General features: G+C 41.3%; 1 protein-coding gene across 1 annotated transcript in view; it reads left to right on the forward strand.

Annotated features, from left to right (window-relative positions):
* FOXK2 (forkhead box K2) overlaps positions 1-20035 on the forward strand; it is a gene marked incomplete at its 5' end in the record, with an annotated part of 45934 nt that extends 25899 nt beyond the window's left edge. The window contains 8 exons of the mRNA XM_083874766.1: positions 5628-5822; positions 8512-8659; positions 9104-9250; positions 12013-12206; positions 12999-13174; positions 14056-14352; positions 14742-14951; positions 17787-20035. Of these exons, the coding sequence (XP_083730892.1) occupies positions 5628-5822; positions 8512-8659; positions 9104-9250; positions 12013-12206; positions 12999-13174; positions 14056-14352; positions 14742-14951; positions 17787-17983 (1564 nt within the window). The 3' untranslated portion in view covers positions 17984-20035. The remainder of the gene's footprint in view (positions 1-5627; positions 5823-8511; positions 8660-9103; positions 9251-12012; positions 12207-12998; positions 13175-14055; positions 14353-14741; positions 14952-17786) is intronic.
* Between the last annotated feature and the right edge of the window lie 477 nt (positions 20036-20512).

The following is a 20512-nucleotide window of genomic DNA, read 5'->3' on the forward strand; positions in this document are numbered from 1 at the left end:
TTTCAGTGGATCTATGATAACTTTTCCTATACTCTTAGTGATGGCAAAGTGTTACAACACTCTTTTAATGTAATCCTAGAAAAGACTTTGTAAAACAAATACCTGAACAGTTATTTCTGTTTAAAGAGTTGAGACAATGCCTACTGTAAAAAATTGTGTGGTATTTTCTTAATAACCTTTACTTTATTTAGTAATCATTTAGTGCTGGGAGTTTTCAGGTGGCTACTCAATCTATGGCTATTTGGATGGATTTATATATCACCTTGGTTATCAGCTTGAAAGCCCAGACTTTAAACTACTACTAACTACTAAAAGTTAGCTACTTTTAGATCATCTTCAAATAAAAACAGCAGTTCAGTTCAATTTGTCTTCTTAATAAGTTTTGGGTTTGTTGATTCTTTTAGCTCTAAAGGTGATGACTCTATTCCAGAAATGAACTGTGGTATTGACTTCCAGTTCAATTAAATACAGCCCAAAGTCTTAAAAATAAATTCTGGATGTGAATAATTCAGTATGCCTGCTCTTGGTGTTGAGCAGTCAGAAACCTTTTGGTAGAAAATTCAGATACTGAAATATGTAATCATACTTCAACTTGTAGTGCTTTTTTCACTTCCATGGTATTTCTAGTTCCACTTGCTAAGACTCATCTTTTAAGTCTTGTTTATTTAAAAACCAGTTAAAAACCACTGCCACATATTGTTTAATCTATAATTAATATCCTATTAATCCATTGTGATAGAATCAATAATAAATGGAGCAACAAATGGAGAAAAGATGAAATTGGGGTCCTTGTGCTTTCAAAATAAAATTCACCCATTAGTAGGAAGTCAATCAAAATGTAATTTCCAAGCTCAACGTTCCAGTGGGCACTTGTTTGAATGGACTCACTGCTGGAGTGCTCAGGGCAGAGGGAGAGCTAAAGGACCTCGATTTAATTTAATTTTTTTTTTTTCCTGGAGAAGCCCAAGGGTGGATCTTGGTGCAGCCTTCCCCTGCCTAAGGAGTGGTTGTGGAAAGCCTGGGGCCAGGCTGTGGCAACACTCACAGTTTGGGCACAAGCAGCTGTAGAAGCTGCAGTGAAGAATTTGTATCTCTACAAATGAGAAAACTGTTCACTGCTTGAGAGGGTAATTAGAGGAAATGAGCTGCCCATCTTTATGTTTGGAAAGCTTCAGAATTTGGAGAGACAAAGCCCTGAGCAAGCTGGTCTAACTTAGAATTTACCCTGCTTTGTGCAGGAGATTGGGCTGGACACTTGCAGAGGTTCCTTCCAAACTTGATTTCTCTCTAGTTGTGTCTGAAAGATGTAAAATCTCAAATTTTGCTTGACTTTCAAAATACAAACGTTTCCAAAGTGGGCTTGGGAGTGTGTGTGCACTGCAGGTGATGAAGTGTCAGTGTGCACATGTTCTACCACAAATACAAAGAAATGAATTGGCTGTGTGAGTCATTTTTCCTGGAGCAAAGGGAAAGTTTGGGAAGTAGATCACAAGTAGGTCGGTAAGAGGAATTAGTAAATGGCTTGTTTCAAATCTCCCTTCCATGGAAAGGAGACCACAGCTAAAAGTATGGTGATTTCCATGGTTTTTTGTTAGTACACTGATCAAAATAGCAGAAGGAAGTACAAATAGTATCATCTCAGGCTGCTGCACTGTCAGAGCAAAGTGGAAGTGGAAAAGCTGTGTTTGGTGGTGCAGATGTTGATAATGACCTCTGCTTCTCTTTGTGGGGAGTTAACTCTGCCCATGTTCACCTTGAAAGTATTTGAAATCAAAAATCGACACAAGCTTCCCCAGATGCTGACTGGGTTCTTTTTTGAGTCTTGGCTTTTTAATGTGAAAAGCTGAAGCTGTCCTTGGCTCTCAGTAAATCAACAAGAGTTCAAAACCAGGCATCTTGTTATTCTTTCAGATCTGTTTAAATCTCAGAGGATTGTTAAGTTAACAGGGGTTCAGTATCACAGTCAGTGTGAAGGAATTGAGCTGTGCAGTTGTAACTACTGTGACTTCAGGGGTTATCACTACTGAACCCTTATAATCTATTTGAATGTAAAATCTGGAGGTGCTGATAAAAGAACTTACTGATCAAAGTGCCATGGCAGCTTCTGTCTAATTTTGGTCCTGGTTCTTAGAAGGCAATTAAACTGGAATAATTCAAAGGATACTGAGGCACTGGGTGTCACAGCAGGGTTTATGTACAGGGAAGAAATTGAATTCTTCTGCTGTGTTTTGGTTTCCTGGATAAAGACAGGACGAAATTCCTCCTTCCCAGTTAGATGGTATTTTCACACAGGCAGAACTACAATAACTGTTACAAGGCTATATCATCAGCTTTTCTGTGCATTAGGGACAGAACTGCTGAGGGCAAGTGAGAAAATATTGGAAATACAGATGTGACAAAACCAGACTTTGCACATTTTTACCCTGAGACATTTCTCTGGCTTCTGCAAAGTTCCTCAGCTCTGTAGAGGTCCTGCCTGGATCAGCATCGCTGTGCTTGCCTGGGAACTGCAGATACAGAAGAGTTGTCTGTGGAATAGTTTGAAATTATGTGATGCTTGTTGTCTGTTTTCCAGTAGTCAACCCACAATGAGCTCTTCTTAATTTAAAGAGGGATAATTGAGGTAATGAGTTGCATTTTAGTTGTTACACCTCCACTGTGGTTCCCTGGGTCGTGCAGTGGCTCCGTTGTGATCCCCACCTGGACTTGTAATAAAGGCACAAAACAGCTTAGAAAACTGCCTTATTTCTTTGGGATTTATTTTGTGAGTGGATTGTCTAGATGAGTTTCTCCTCCAGCAGCCATTCTGTGGTAGTGTGTTATGAAACTATTGTAAACTTTTGAACAGTGAGTAAAATTCAGTTCAGCTTGTTGAGGACTAAATGTTTGATGAGGTCTCTCCCTGTGGGTGTTTCTGTGGTTTTTGTTTAATTCATTGTATAACTAAAGAATATGCCAAAACCAACTTGATTCTGATCAAATTAGAACATCTTCTGTACTTTGATTTTGGATGTAAATATAATACATTTGCATAACTGCAATTTATTCAGGAATTCTGTTGGTTAGTATACACGCTTTATTCTGCTTTTTTGGCTGAATTCCAGCTATGAAAATAGTATTCCATTAAAAAACCCTGTTTGCAAATATGTATCAATTGGCAGATGTGGTTTTTTGATAATATTCAGGTGTTTATTGCTCTAACTAGACAGGGATTTGTAAGTACTTTGTATCTTCCTTCCTTCCTTCCATGGGCCTTTCAGGCTCTGCAGAGGAAATGCAAAATACACTGGGGATGCCTCTGGGTTTTCATGTCTGTCACTTCCAAGTTTGTTTGACACGTGTAGAACCTCTGGAGTCTCCCCCTGGTTGGTCAAAGCTCCCAAAATGTTTGGGGGCTGCTTTTTGTGGGTGTTTTTTTCCAACCTTGATGAACATCTGAGAGCCCCATGGCTGCTGTGGCCTTGCTTGCCAGAGATGCCCACAGGGAGATGATACATTCAGGGCTGCAGTAGGGTAAGGACGGAGATCTTTTAATACCTGTGTGCCTACATGGAACATCAAAGGAACTGCTGAGTATTCCTCTTCTGCCTTTCCATGTTCCTGTTACTGCTGTGCACTGGGGTGGATTTTACCAGGGAATTAGCACCTAAAGCCATGTCCAATTCTTCCCATATTATTTCTTGAGTTGAAATAAATGTGCACTTAAAAGCATTTAAGGTAAATTTGCAGGTGTGGAATAGCCTCATGAAATGCATAGGAAAGGTGACTAAAATTTAAATGTATCTGTGTCAAACAGATGTTGTTCACTTTCTCACAGGGGTTTTTACTTAATCTTTGGCTGTCTTTGCATAAACTTGAGCATTTTTTTTTATTGCTACTTAAAAGAAATGCTTGGAAAAATATTTTTATTAGCAAAAGAACCAAGATCCCTTTCGATTGTCACTGAAATGGTACAAGCACGAAATACTTTCTACTGGAAAAAGCAAAGAAATGAGTTGTTACTGAATATTATAAAAAAACCCAACCCAGAAACTGGTCCATTTAACTTCCTTGCTGAAATGTGTGTGCAGTTTTTTGGCATAGATTCTGTTCCTAATTTAGTACATTGAGCATGTTTCAGAAATAGGTCGTCTGTTAAATGCGGACACGGTCCGTTCTCAGAAGTAAGACAGAGAGAAAAGGAAGGTCACTGTCAATTCTTTTCTCTTTTTCCTGCTCCTTGAGTGTGGATTGTAGGGAAAAAGAACCACTGTGGTGCGTGTGGCAAGGGACACAGTGAAAATCAAATGCTGCCTTTGTTCTATAAACATCCTTAGATTCATTTTAAGATATGAAAGCCAAAACACATGAGAGTTCATTTTCTAAGGCTACTCCACAGCTGAGTGTTCCTGCCAATTCTTACATCACTTTCATGTTTCATATATTTTTCCAGAGAAATGATCACTTTTATTTACAGTCTCTATTTTGCATTCATAGCTCATTTCTTACTCCTTGTTCCAGCATGTGCTCCTTTCCTTTCTGTATCAAACTAGATCTGCCTAGAAGCACTTAAAGGCAAAACAAACCCAAACCCCAACATTTTGTGAGGTTTGTTTCTGGGTATAGTGTCGTTGGAAAGTCCTTTTCATCATGTGGGAGGTGTGTAAATGTCATCGTGGGTTTAGTGCTCAGTGTAGTCTGACAACTTAAGGATGAGGAGGTAGTAAAGTTATTTGAACTGCATTTTTATGGATGCTTTTGCTATTTTTTTATGCTTTTGTGGAGACAAAATTAAGTTTCTTATTTGCTCAAGATTGAGCAGGTTTATTTACTGAGAAGTTAGAAACAAGCATGTCCTGTTTAATTGGGTTCAGTTCTAAATGCTGTGCACAGGGATGTAGAAGGGGGATTATCCTAAGGTACATCCATTGTATTTTATTTTTCAAATTTTTAAACAGTTGCACATTGTTAATTTATTGTTCATCATTAAATTTAGGCGTATAATCTGAAGTAATACATGAAAATAGGCAGTTCACTGAAATTGGATCCTAAATTCAGCTCTGAGAAAAGGTATTTGGATGTAGTACTAAAGCAGAAGTATCCTTGGTAAATGGGCAGAATTAGAACTGATATATGTTTAATTTATTAGGTATTTTAAGAGAAAAGAACCCAAATCTCTTAGACCAGCCTAGGAAACTGATTAGACCTCAAATTGGCCAATGTTTATGCTTCTGATTAATTCTGCTATCATGGACCAACTTGTTCATTTGCTGAAACCATTCCTTGGCATCATAAAATAATGAGGTTTTGTTTTTAAAATAGCTCTGCTTTGAGGCTACTGCAAGATCAGGATGAACCTCAAGAAATTTAGAGACAATGCACAAAGTGTTCTTGTTAGAAAGAATCGCATTTGCTTGTATTCCTTTACAAATATCAGTTGCTTACCTGGGGATCTTTCTCTGGTCACATTGATCTCCCTTTATGATCTGTAAAATGAAGATGGTTGTGGGTAATTACATAAATATTGTACCTTATAAATTCTAAATGAGCCTAGGTGATAATGTGCAAGTTATTCAGAAAGTCTTACATTCTGTAAACAAGTGGCTCATATATTTGTTTTGGTTTTTTTTTCTCTTTTTATTTTTCAGCTGTACTTTCAGGTTTCCCAGCACAAACATCAAGATAACATTCACAGCTCTGTCCAATGAAAAGAGAGAAAAGCAGGAGGCCCCGGAGTCCCCAGTGAAGCCTGTGCAACCCCAGATCTCTCCCTTAACAATAAACATTCCAGACAACATGGCTCACCTGATCAGCCCTCTCCCTTCTCCCACAGGAACTATCAGGTATTTAAACCCTGCAGGTGGGATCAGGGCCACAGACACTCAGGCTCAGCACAACTTTCTCATTCAGTATTTTGCTTTTGAGGTCAAAATTCAGCTGAAGCTTAGCCTTACCTGCCTCAAGAAACCTTTCTGCTGACATAGGTGCATGAACAGTCTGTGATACTCTGGTTTAACGTGTTCAGTATGGAACAGTCTGCTCAGGAACTTGAGCATTTTTCTTACAGTCCAACAATTTAAATTGCTTATTGCTCTTGCATGCTTATTGCTGTTCTTCAAGTGAGACAATTTTAAATTACACCATTTTAGAACATCCTGATTTGCCACTGTCCTCCTGAAGTCCATCATCAGGAAAAATGGTGGTTTTTGGTGTTATTATTGGTGTGGGAGATGGACTGATCTCTTATTCCAGGAGATTTGTTGTTGTTAGTCACTGCTGGAAGTAAGCAGACCTTTTACTTTACTTTAAAGCACAGGCTGAGGTGCAGAGCTCAGTGTTAGGATGGCTGATTCCAGGTATGATGATCTAGGATTTTCCTTGCCCTGCTGCTTCTTTGGTAATTGCAGCCCTTGTTACTTGGAACCAAACTCAATTAAACAAGAAATCCATCCTCACAAATGGGTAAAATTACTTCAGATGGAATTTTTCTAAGTCTTGGAAAGATCAGGAGCAAAACTTCCATGTCAAGGCACTGAAAGTTGTTTCAATCATGTCCCTGGCTTTGAAAGCTTTTTTGTCCCCTCTCACTTCCTGCATCTTCACTTGAGTGAAGAACTGTCTGTGCTTGCTTTTTAAAAAGGTACAACTTGTTAATGAGATTTGAATGGAAGGATAATTGACTTCTTGCATGCTTGCCAAGCTCTTGGTCTCTATCTGGGAGTGTTTAATGACACCTGCCTAAATGATGGAAGCAGAGAGAAAAGATATCTAGACTTGTCTGTGTCATAGGTTTGCTTTCTTATAAGGGTTCAGGGAAAACACATCTTGTCAATGACAGAGCAGCTCACAAATATTTCAGATAACATCCCCATCTATCACCACTGTCTTTGCCTCCCTATGAATTTTGTAATTCTCTTCAGGGCTTTCATGCACCTGTTGAGTAGTTTATTACAGGAAAAAAAAAAAGATGACAGTTTTGAGTCTATTTTGAGAGCAAAGCCTGACAGTTTCTCTGCAAATCATCCTGTTTTGTAGAAGACTTGTAAACTTGCTTTGATTATACCATATGTGTCGCTTTGTCAATATCTGCTGAAGGGAGCAGAGCAGAGGGATGTTGTCAGCTGATACGTGAAAACACAGAGCAGGAGTGACCTATATCTAAAAAAAAATAAATTAGCTACACATTTTGGCTCCAAGCAAGGATTCTTCTGTACAACACTTAAAAAATGCCTTCTCTCTCTTATAGTAAGTATATCACTAGTAACAAATCATGGGTGGATTTCTTGGGAAGTGAAGCTTTGATACTTTCAGTATAAGTATTTATTGCCCAATCTATAGTGTTTGCCTCCTTCTGTACATAAAAAGGGAGGTAGCAAAACACTTGAGGAGCCAGGCAGACAAACAAACCTTGACAGATGAAAATTGTTAAAGCTTTAGTGTATAGATCTAAATAACATTGTCTAGGTTTATTTGTGGTTGGTGTTTTGAACCATAGATTCAAAGATTAAAGATTATCTTTGGAGATAAGGCTGGTTCTGGGGACACAGACGGTGCAGCTGTTGAGATTTCTCATTTTTTGGAATTTCTGAGAGCTGCCTTGAAATCAGCTGCAGTATGAATTGCAGAGTGTGTGTCCTTGCAAGAGAGCTGCCAAAATTATTTTGAGGAAGGGGATGGACCTCACCTGCTGACTTTCCTCTTGGCTAAAAGGAAATCATAGAAGAGAATTGGCATCGTGCAGCTGCAGTTCCTGTGGACTCTGCAAGACAGGGGACCTCTGGTAGAAAGATGTTCCAGTGGAATTATAGACAGTTAGAGCTGTTTTTCTGTGATGGATGTGAACTGTTAGGAGATACTCTTTTAGAATTTGGCACCATCTCTTGCTTTCTAACAGTGTTATCTGCTCTGTTGGCTTAATACTGCATTAAATCAGCTGAGTCAGTGCTGATCCATCCCATTTATAGATAAGTTTATGATTTTTATACATATACCTATGTGTAAGTATGTGCACACACCTGTAAACACTTAAAATAATACTGGTTTCGATTTAAATTAAAATCAAACCTTTTTTTACCTCACTGCTTGCTCTATTTTCTCAAATGTGCAGAAACACTAGACAGGAGAGATGATTTTTTTGGGGGCAGACTGAACACAAGCATATGGCAGAAATTCCATGCAAGATGTGTGTCTTGTTTCCAACGAGTGTCTGAAAAATGTGCGGTTGCTGATGCAGTTAAGGTGGACTTAAAGTGGCAAATCTTACACAAATACATGACAGCCTGATCAATCAGCTGATCCTTGTTGTCTTGAGGAGGAAAGCCTGAGCAGGGTTTCTTCCTGCAGAGGTTCTGATTCCATGGCTGGGTTAGCAAGGCGTGGAAGGTGGTTTGGAATGGAAGCTCTGACAGCCCTTTAAGCTGCAGCCTCACAGCTCTGGTAGTGGCTTTGCTGCAGCAAGAGTTTTTTGATGAGACATAATGTGGTGATATACTGTATAACAAAATAGTAGGATCTTCTTTTTATGCTCTACAGTGCTGCAAATTCCTGCCCATCGAGCCCCCGCGGCGCAGGCTCTTCAGGGTACAAAATGAGTCGTGGAATAGCATCTGACCTACATTTGATGGCTGACAATTCACAGTCAGAAAACGACAAGGAAGCTTCGGGGGGAGACAGCCCGAAGGTAAACACAGCTTGAAACCAATCCCAGAAATTACACCTGAACTGAATGGAAGACTTGGGATGTTTTGTTTGCTAAGATGTATGCACTGAGTGTTAATTTAACATGCCGGGCTTTAAAAAACAATGTGTAGGGTTTTGTGATCAGATGTGAGATTGATTGATTGTTTTATCCCTGTCCCCTTGGAGGGAGGATCTATGTTCAGTCTCAGTTATAGATCTGATTGGAGGTTATTGAAAATTCTTTGCTGTTATACATATCTGCAAAATCTATGTTATCCTAAAATTGCTAATCAGAAGAACAAAGCTTTCTTAATTTCTTTTCTGCCTCAAGATTTTGGTTATCTGAAGTTGCCCTATAAGTCAAGTTAATAATGTTTTATGACTTTTGATCTAGTGTGTATCTCTTCAAAGTTTGTTGATGCAGACTTTTCTTGTTTTTGTCCAGGATGACTCTAAGCCACCCTACTCCTATGCACAGTTAATAGTCCAAGCAATTACAATGGCCCCGGATAAGCAGCTTACACTAAATGGAATTTATACGCACATAACTAAAAATTATCCCTACTACAGGACAGCAGACAAGGGCTGGCAGGTAATTTTGATTTCTGCAATTTTTAATTTATTTTTTTACATGTGAGCAATACTGGCAGCTGTAAATGGTCATGAGCAGGCAATTGGTAAGCCTCATAACCCTTCAGAAATAGAATTTGTCAAATCACTGTGTTGTCTTTCTTCTGATTGTAAGTTTTCCAATGGAGTGTCCGATTTACATGAGTCTGCATTTGAAATACTGCTTTATTGATGGAATGGTGTTCTCTAAACCTCCAGTAGGGATGCAGGCAGACTTTGGGGAAAGCAAAGTGCATTTGGCACTGGATTTGAGTCCTGTATGCTATCTAGGAATGGTGTCGTGTTCTGTAACTTACAGTTGTGTAAACATCCGTGTTGCTATCTTGAGATAAAATGGAGATATTAAGTTCTCCAAGTTCAGTTCTGTGTGAAAACAATGATTTTGCCCATGCAGCAGCTGAAGGAACAAGTCTGTTATCTGTCATTATCTCACCCTGGTTCATGCACTGTTTGATTTGTGAACTTGCCCATTCCTGTACCGAGTTGCACCAAACCTTTCAACTCTGCAGAATTAATTTCTGCTTTCTTTTCATTTTCACAAGACCAGCCTCAGCTTTTGCCAGGATGACTAACTGAGTACAAATCAGTCTGGCAGAGCCTTCCAGACACACGTGAAGGCTCTGTGCCTTTGGTGTGTTTTGGATGTCTCAGAGGCCAAGGAGCACAGTTTGCAGGGCCTGGAACACCTGGAGCTCATGGTCCATCGTGGGCTATCTGCTCACTCTGTTACTTATTGTAAGGGAGGAAAAATTCAGAGAGACTGGATGAGAGGGAAAGTGAGGAAGTGTTAACGTTGGCTGCACAAGCGAAGACTGAAAAATACAAGCCTTCCCTCTAGAGGAAGAGATTTTTAAATATTAATCACATACTTATTTGTCATACAGCCTAAATGAAAGCTGGATCACTCTCCCAAGGTTAGTGGAGAATGGAGCTGTTCCTGGCTGTTTGCTGAGGGTTTGGTTAGTCAAGGACTTGGCTGTTGTGGCTGGGAAGTCTCTTTTGTTTCCCTTTCCCACATAACAGTGCAGTATCCTGGCTGCAGTCGTGTTGTTTTAGCAACAAGACTCTGTTTCTAATATGTTGATGTGTGCTTTGCTTCCTATTTTGCAGTACCTTGAGTATCTGTGTAGATGATGTTGCTTTGTGAGCATCACGAACTCAACACACACACACACACACACACAGAGTTATGCTGAGGTAAAGAGCTCTGCCATAGAACAGGGTGTGGATATGGGGGTGTAGTGCTTCCTAAAGCCAATGTGACAGGCACAGCAGACAGTGTGCTCTGGTGTCATTAATCAGCAGCTATTCATAGAAACAATTGGAAAAGCTGAAGATCAGATGCTGTTCAGTCACTGCTCTGCCAGCTTCTACACATTGGGAGTTGGATTGCAGCTCAAATGACTTAGGATAGATGTTTCAAAACATATTGGAGGCTATGTATGCACATAGTATTCAAAACATAGAGTACAAACACATGTACAGTGCCCAGTCCCCTACCTTAAGAGACAGGTATTTATATCCCTTAGCATACAATGGTCTCATATTGAGGAGCATTTGAAGGTTCCTCTCTGTGAACTTATTTTAGCAGGTACTTTTGGATCTATTCCTTTATTCTAGCATATGGAGAAATAAATACAATTTATAAATATGTTCTTGGCATCTTGCTAGTTATATTTCCGTTTTTGGCAGGGAAAAAAACCATCTCTGGTTTCATCAATTTGCATTCAAGAAATCATATGTGGTTATCACTGCTCTAAGTTTTCCAAAGTTACAATCAGGGTCATGAAGTCAGATATTTGAGCAAGTTTTACGTTTGCTTTGCAAATTTTTGAGAGCTTTTGTTACCATAAAGCTTCTTCCCATTTACCTCTGTTCCCCCACAAGTGTTTCAGGGTGAGTCCTTAGTATCAGTCTCTTTTGTTCAGTGATAATATTGAGAGAGATTTTGGGGTTTATCTATGTTAAAAAATGAAAAAAATAAAATAATTTCTGTATGCAAAGCCAAGCACAGATAGAGGCACTTGAGGGTGTCAGCAGTTCTGTGCATTGCTCTCATGGAGGAGTGGGGGGATGTTGCAGCAAATTGAGGATGTGGGAATGTACAAAGGGACTGTGGTGACGAAGATCTGGAAGAGCTGGTTCAGGACCTGCTGCCACTTGGTGTTTTAATTGACACATTAAATTCTTGGCTCTGTTATTGAGACAAACTGGACTATGGGTGAATTCACAACAATCCAGCTGCCTTTGGAACTTTTTTGGCCTTTTCTGTCTGAACCGTGGAACAGTAACAGAATTACCACATAGGATCAGAATCACTATGTGCTATGTTCTGTCCCTACTGGAAGGAGCTGGGACACCTGGGGAAGGGTGGTGTACATACACTGATCATTTTTATTTTTGTTTTTAACACTGCATTCTGCACGAGTATTTGTAGTGTTCTAAACATTGGTTTCAATCACCGTGTTTCTCATGAGAGAATGAAATAAATGGGATTCCTGTTGTTTCCAATTAGCATACTGGGTTTTGGATTGTTGGGAAAGATTTGACAAATGCAAGAGTCCTTTCAGGTGTATGGCACTGCTTGGTAGTGCTCTGAGTTCTGTTAAATGAAGGAATTAAAGAGCTGAACCCCGAGTCTCCTGTAGTACAAACTGCTGCAGTAGGCCACATTCTGACTTGGAAAAGTTATATGAATTCTACATATTTTTTTATGTTCCATAGAATTCAATACGTCACAATCTCTCTCTGAATCGTTATTTCATCAAAGTACCACGTTCCCAGGAAGAACCAGGCAAAGGCTCATTCTGGAGGATAGACCCTGCCTCTGAAAGCAAATTAATAGAGCAGGCTTTTAGGAAAAGGCGGCCTAGGGGAGTACCTTGCTTTAGAACCCCTCTGGGACCACTCTCTTCTAGGTAAGGAAAACCAGATGAACAAAAAGACTATGGCTGTTGTTTAATCTTCAGGCTGCTACAGACTTGAGAGCTTCGGATACAGTCCCAAGTTTAGTAATTTAATTTCTCCAGACTCAGTGTTTGAATTCTGTGTGTTTCATTAGGAGGCTGCCCCATACACCAGGCTTGTGTTTATTGCTTGTTTTTAGTGTTAAAGAGCTCGGTTTCCATAACTAACTATCAGATTGTTAATGTGTGCAAGCCTTGCTGTACCTTTGCTGGGTTTTGCGGAATTATAATTTTAATTTCTAACTGCCATCTACTAGATTTTAAAACTGTTTACAAAGAGAATTCTCACATACTGGCTACCATTTTAATGACCTTAGAGGTGACAATTGTGTATTCAGTTTGATAATGTTCAAACAGATTTCGTGATGGGGAAATTCCTGGATTTAAATTATTCCCTCTGTAAAGTTATGGCCTTTCTGCTGGTGCAAATCTTTTTCTACTTGCCCTGTAGCCTCAGATTTGCTCATTGTTCTGCTCCACCAGAAGAAATGTTCATGTTTCACAGATTTAGAGTCTCCCTAAGAAGGCATCCAGCCACTTCTTCTCTGTTAACTGTACCTGGAGTTTGCTTTTAAATTCTGTCCCTGTTTAACAGAAGCTTTTTAAAAGATCCTGAGCTCTGGGTTGTAGCTGTGCCCTCCCCTGCTGCGGGCAGTGTGTTACGGTCTCGTTAGAGGAAGGTCATGGGCTTTCACAGTTCAGAAGTTAAAACACATCAGCTGCTGCTTTCATTTTTGACTACAGAAGTGCCCCAGCTTCTCCTAACCACTCTGGAGTGTTGTCTGCGCACTCCAGTGGCGTCCAGACCCCCGAGAGCCTGTCCAGGGAAGGATCTCCTGTCCCCATGGAGCCTGAGCCCAGCGCTATCCAGCCAAAACTCGCCGTCATACAAGAAGCGCGATTTGCACAGAGTGCGCCAGGTGAGGAGCCCTGAGCTGGGGGGCACAGGGCTGACACCAAAGGATTGCCAGCACTTCGTATGTACACCAAAAATGAGTATCTATTTGACCTCTTCACATTCAGAGCAGATCTGTGAGAAAGTCAGAAACTGCCAGGGAGGGTCTGTTTGAACACAGGGGCTGTTGTTACCTGCGGCTGCTCCAGAACCTTGGCTCATGTTACTGAGGAGAGGCTGTGCCTCTGTCCTGTGTAGGACTGTGCTGTCTTGTGCCAGTTCCCTTGAAAAAACCTCAAAATGTAAGGCTGTGTGTTACAGAAATAAGGAAATGCCTTTCACACCTCTGTGGTCATGTCATCCTTCCAGAGTGGGGGGGAATTAAAAGAATTGAAAGGATAAAGAGAGATAAGAAATTTCCTATTTAAAAAAGAAAGAGCATAAGGCATTATGGGATAAGGATGTGTTTGTTTAATTACCTTCTTTGATACACGTTTGCCATCAGTTTCTTGGTGGTGATGTGGCACTACAGAGGGCAGACATGATCCTGAGCATTCCTCAGGATTCCCAGTGCAGGCATGCTGCATGCAGCACCTGCAGCACACACGTATTCCCATCTGTGGAAAAGGCTTTACTTAAATAAGAGCTAACCACAGCTCTGTTTGGGGACAGAGCTGGGGTGCCCAAATGATGTGTGAATCTTGCTGAGCCAGTACAGCTCTTACCTTGAGCCTGGAGCTGGGAATAACCACTTCTAACCTTCATTGTCCAGTATCACCTTTTGGCTCATTCAGACATTAGTGAAGGCATTTATTCTCTGAGGTTTTAATGTGAAGTTTAAAAGAATGACTGACTTAAAAGAAATAATGAAAATTGGCAGTCTAATTTTGACCTCTTTCTTGGTAGGATCACCTCTCTCTAGCCAGCCAGTTTTAATTACTGTACAACGGCAGCTACCACAAGCTATCAAACCCGTCACCTACACTGTTGCAACTCCCGTGACAACATCGACCTCCCAGCAGCCTGTAGTTCAGACAGTTCACGTTGTGCACCAGATCCCAGCTGTGTCAGTCACCAACGTGACTGGATTAGCACCAGCAAACACTTACACTGTCGCAGGACAGGCTGTCGTCACACAAGCTGCTATGGTCACCCAGCCCAAGGTAGAACCTCAAGAGAATGGAGACCACAAGGAAGTCAAAGGTGAGAAGCTGTGGGGTTGTTTTGGCACCTCTTTATACAGAGGGATCAGTAGTTGAAGCTTAGAATTGTGGGACCATGGAACAGTTTGGTTTGGAAGGACCTTAAAGGCCATCTCGTTCCACCCCTGCCATGGGCAGAGATACCTTCCACTATCCCAGGTTGCTCCAAGCCTCATTCAGGGAGAGACAGGGCTGGGGCCTCAAAACTTGTAGGGCAATGCTTGAAGTGTTTGGCTAAAACTAAAGATTTTGAATTGTAATTTCTTGGTAATTGGGTATGCTGGAGTGAGTAACAAAACCACACACTTCCACTGAGGGCTGATTGAGTGAAACCAGGTGGGTCCTGAGCACTTTGGTAATTTTAACCACGTTTTCTCTCCTGTTTTCCAGTGAAAGTGGAGCCTCTCCCTGCTATTAGCCATGCTGCAATAGGAGCTGCTGGTCGCATCATCCAGACCTCGCAGCCCGCCCCCTTACAGACAGTTACCATAGTGCAACAGGCGCCGCTGGGGCAGCACCAGCTGCCCATCAAAGCTGTCACACAGAACGGAACGCACATCGTGCCCCTGAGCGCCGCCGTGGCGGGACAGGGCACTGCAGGTACGTGCCGGGACAGCCTCCTTCTCTCCCTTCTTCTTCTCTCTCCCTTCTTCTCCCTTCTTCTCCCCTCTCTCCCCTGTGGTTGTTATAGAAATGTCCTTAGTGGTGACAACCCATCTTCTCTCCTCGTTAAACCAGGATAGAAACAAGTTTTAAAAGAAGTTCCTGTAGATCAGAGCTGTAAAAATGGTGCCTGCTCCCAGGTGGTTTGTTGGAAGCCACCAATAGGAAAACCTGGACTGGCTCACGGGTTGGCTCTTTTGCCAACTTTGTGACTTTTTATTATGATTTTATTGAACCGGTACTGAAGAGACCAAAATTCTGTAAGGTTTGGGGTGGTTTGTGTCTGAATCCATCATTCCCCTGTGGGCCTTGGCAGGCTCAGTGGGCAGCAGTGCTTTGTCATCATTGAACACATTCCCTCTTGCTCCCAGCACGGGCAGCTTTGCTCTGCTGGCAGGTCCTCACAGCTCATTCTAACAGTTTGGATTTATCTCTTATCTGATACTAAGGGAAAGGATTTTGTCATATGTTTACACAAATACTTTCAGGGTTGTCTTATATCAATTTATTACCTGAATTTCTGCTCTAAAGTCTTTCTAATGGAGTGAATTATCTGCTTCATTTCCCTTTTACTCCTTTGCCATCACTGACATTTATAGGTCAGTGTTCTGGCTGCTGCCACTTCACTTCCAGCTTAAGAGCAGCAAAAGCATCACAGTCAGACTTGAGTGCACTTTCTGTGTCAGAAGGGATGTGTGAATAGAGCTGAGAGCCATGTGAAATGCACCGAAAAGCTATTTTTTAAAGTAAGGAATAATTCTTTTTCTCTTTTTCCTGGATTCTGAAAACTCAGCTGCTTTCGACATGTTCCCTGACACAGCAGCTGAGGGCTGCAGGGTGTGCAGGGGATGTGGCTGCACACAGGAGTAGAGTTGTGATGCTTCCCACTGCTCTCTCTTTGTGATGGGTGTGGAGTGACCTGTGCTCCAGGTCCTGAGCTCTTGTTACAGTAAATCCTAAACCAGCCAGAAACCAGGTAATTCTCAGGCAAAGCATCTCAAGGGGGAGCTGGGCCCGTAGAAACACAGATTTGTTCGTGTGTGTCTGTGTAACACACAGAGCTGTGTTCACACACACCTTTGTGTTTTTGTCTTTGGTGAGAGGTTTGTGCCATCTGAGAAGAAAGAAATGCAGAGCAAATGCTATTCCTGTTCCATTTTCCACGTGTAGTAAAGCAGGTGGTTTCAGATCCTGTTCTCAGCAGCATTGCTTGGTCCCTGTGAGTCAGCTCAGAGCTCTGAGGTCCATAAGAAGCTCACGTTTCTTATTGTACAATAACATTTCATAACTCAATATTCTGTATCTCAGCTTTCAGTGTAGATTTCAAACATCATTGTTCTTTTGTGTGTTTCCTACTCCCACATATCAGCCAAGAGGGTCCCTGGCAACCCATCAGACCCTGGAGGGAAAAATCACAGACTCACAGAAGGGTTTGGGTTAGGAGGGACATGAAAGCTCATCTCATTCCATCCCCCTGCCATGGCAGGGACACCTTCCACTGGAGGAATGCAACAGAATAGTGCAGTGATTATCTTAATGTGTGTTTGAAGGTGAGGGGTGAACTGACTGTTTTTATTGAAGCTAGACAAAATTTGCAGGAAGGTCTTTTACTCAGAAGTTCCATCTCCATGGCTCTTCTTCAGAAATGGTACAAAGAATATCTTTTCTAATGGCCACTGAATGACTGCTGAGATTCCAGAACAAATTCATTTACAGCTTGGTTCATGCAGAGGTGATGCTCTCTAGGACAGCTTACTAATAACAAACTACAAGTTTAGCAAGTAATAATTTCTCATGGACTTGATGTTTCATCTCCACCAGCAGGGAATGCTATGGTAATGTCACTGAAGTGCTGAGGGAAGGGAGCAGGAAAAAAGCAGGTTGTTTGATAAAGTTTAAATACAGTTTCATGAAATGCAATGAACAAGGAAATCTGTAATTAACATTTTGCATTCTTGGCAAAGACATTTGAAAAGTGACTTTAATCAGGGTTGGTGTTGAGGAAGGGGCTGCTCATGGGCAGAGGGAGGAACCTCAGGGGTCTCAAGGTTTGTATTCACCCATGAGTGGTGACTTGTGCTGCCTCATCTGTGGAAGAGGAAAGATTAAAATCTTGTATGGGATGTTTGAACTGTACTTCTCCTGCTGTGATTCACTTCTGCACTTGCATTTTGTCACCTGAGTCATTGCTGACCACTGGGACTTGTTCCATCCCTGCCTTCTCCTTAGCTTTGGCAAATGCCTCATAACCCACTGCAGGGGAATTGCTGCTCTGTCGTGTGCCTCTCCTGGCTCTGTGAATCCCAGAAGTTCCCTGCAGTAACCCACAGCCCCAGCTGGGTCTGGCATGGTCCTGCTCTCCTTCCAGGCCACGTCACACATCTGCAGGGATCAGGGACCTGGCCAGAACCTACCCAAGGGGATTGTGGATCCACTTCTGTTCTGTCACAAGTTATGGTGTAGATTTGCTAAATCTTCAGTCATTGAATCCTTCCCCATCTTCAGGTTCTCAGTGGCTGAATGGAGCTGCTTCCCTGTTCTCCCATCTGGGTCCAAATCTGTGTTGAATATTGGGTAATTTGAGAAAATGTCCATAATCTACACAACAGGTTTGTGCAGATTAAACACTCACACCAGAACCTCCCCTGGGCCTGCCAATACCCCACGTGGTGCCAATAAAGGAATTGATCCCTCGGTGACTGAGCAGGTTTGCTCCCTGTGTCTGATCTGCCAAGGATGAGGGTGCTGAAGTTTGTATTCTCTTTCCTGCAGCTGCTGCAAGTCCTCTGCACATGCTGGCGACCCACGCGTCCGCATCGGCATCGCTGCCCACCAAGCGCCAGAATGGAGACCAGTCGGAACAGCAGGAACTCAAACGTATCAAAACAGAGGATGGAGAGAGCATAGTCATAGCTGTGAACGTGGACACCCCACCCGTGGCAGTGAGTGACAAAGGCAGCCAGAACTAGAAACTTAGGGGAGTTTTCTTTTTTTTTTTTTTTTTTAAAAAAACCCACAAAACAAAAAACAAACACAAAAAAAAAACCAACAGAAAAAAACAAAAACAAAAACAAACTCCGTGGTGCCAAAAGGAGACACTTAAATCTAACACCTAAAATGTTGGAACATGTTCTCACGCAGTGGGGAAAGGGGCCCTGTGATCAGACTTCAACTTTCAGCACTGAAACAAAACCCAACACAGGTGGCCTTAAAACTTGGTAATTTAAAGTCAAACTGCAGAACCATATTGTTGTAGAGGCTGTGCCCCCGCCCCTCCTGCCCCACGGACTGTGTGTGCTGGGAGGGCTGCAGCTTTAACAGGATCTGTCAGATTATTCCCAGGACTGAGGATCTCAGTGTAACGGCAGCATGATAGCGCTTAGTGTGACTGGTTTCAAACGATTGTATATTCCTAAAGGGAACAGAGGCAGGAGCCATTCCGACACCGTGGCAGCTAAAGCCTTTCCGAACCACCCACCCATGCAGTTGTTGATAGATATGCAGTATTTTGTTGTTCACATGTGGAATTAGAAAATTTTTGAGGTGTATTTTCATTTCTTTGCAAAACAATGGGGTCTTTGACATTTCAAATCACTCCATTTCTACTCCGGAAACTTTGGAATCACACAACTACTTTTCATGTGAAAATTTTGTTTGGTAAAAAACTGAATGTAGGGTTTTTTTAACCAACGGAATGATTTACTTTTGTCTGTCCTGTTCAAGTTCAGATAAAGCTACTTTATTACATCTGCAAATTTTCATATTTTAGCAGTTGCCTGATAAATTTAATCAAATTTTATTACCATGTGTAGTGATCAAACGCTTCTTTGGGCTTGCATGTAACTGATTAGAAACTCTGATGTAAATGAGCCGTTAACTGACGTAAAGAACTGCTATGGATTTGACCAGAGCTGCACTTACCTGTTTCTCTCTCTGCTACCTTTTGCTGTTTGTTACTTTGTGTTGACTTTGACTGTCCCTGGCATATTTTTCCAGTCTAAAGTAAAACAAGAGTCTCGCTTAATATTGTGTATGTTTAAGATAACAGACTGTTCTTCATTTAGAAAGATGAAATTCTTTATCACGAGTCCTTTTAAAAAGAGTAAAATTATCTTGTCAGAGGTATATTCGATATTTTTAAGCTTAAGCACCCTTCAGTAGAAATTAATCTGCCCCATTTCTCTGTAACACTTTGATGTCAGACACTGACCTCGGGGTCTCCATGACCAGTAGCTGTTGTGGTTTTCTAACAGTGGCTACCAGATTATGGTAATAATTTTTTTTTTCTTCCTTAAGTGTGTGTTCTGCAGTTGAACATTTTAAAATGTATCGGTAATTTCTCTCACTTTAATGTGGTAATAGATTCCACTTTACATTTCAAAATTCAATTTGAAACGAGGCTGCTGTTCAGTCTTCAACTCACACAACGTCTTAGTTCCTCCTGCAGCCAGGTGAGTGGGAGCCAGAGTTGGCTCCATCGGAATCTGGTTTTTGTCCTGTTCTGTAATAAAGATGCATTATTTATATTTCCTTTCCTGCTGCGAAAGGAAAAACTGTATTTTCATGATGGACTGAACAGTTTGGAGTGGTTATTTTAGGCAGCTTTTGGAAACTATTTACCTAAAGACCAAATATGAGAAATCTGTACAAGTGTTGTGTTCATCCACACAATGGAACTGTTACAATGTCTCTGCAGATAATACATTAAAAAACTATGAAAAAAAAACTCTACACAAGCTGGATTTATAACAGGCATTTAAAAAAAAAAAGCATAACCTGAAAAGAAGCATTTCTGTACAATTGCAACGTTTTCTTTAGAGGTTTTAAAAATAAAAAAGTAAAGTTTTAACATACTTTTTTTAAGAAAAAAAATCCAGTACTAGTAATTTAATTTGGTGTTGAATGAATTGACTAGAATGTGGTTTATTTTCAGAAGTGAGAATCTGTTCACAACTAGGGCTAGGTGAATAATAGTGTATAAGATTTTTTTAAATAAAATTAAATTTTATTCAGCAAATTAACTAAGTTGAAATGACTCAACCAAGTGTGTTTGGAATATTGATGTATATTTGGGGTAAATGCAGCTTCTGTGTCAGCCCCACCAAAGCCAAGGTGTCCCAGGAGCCACGGAGGGGCTTTGCCAGTGCTTTGCTCTGCTGGGGGCACAGGCATGTGTCTGCCTGAGATGGATCATTGTTTCTGTAGGTAAGTTTTAGGAGATGTCACCTTCTGGAATCACTGTCATGAATGTGGGTTTGGTGCCTGATCCCCTTTTCCTGCTTTAGTTACAGTCTCTGTTTCTCAGAAGTTGGGAAAACGCTTTCAAGGACCAGGAAAACTTTCCTGGAAGCTGGGTCAGGTTTTTGTGGCACAAAGTTTTGTGGCAATGCTTTCAAGAGTTGGGGAGAAGCCCAGCTCCATGAACTATGGATGGCTGTGGAAGTGCTGGGGAGAGCTGCCCTGTTTGGAGCTGAATGGGCTGAACCTATTCCTTGAAC

The sequence above is a fragment of the Zosterops lateralis genome, assembly GCF_965231275.1.
Source record: "Zosterops lateralis genome assembly, chromosome: 18".
Lineage (NCBI taxonomy): Eukaryota > Metazoa > Chordata > Aves > Passeriformes > Zosteropidae > Zosterops > Zosterops lateralis.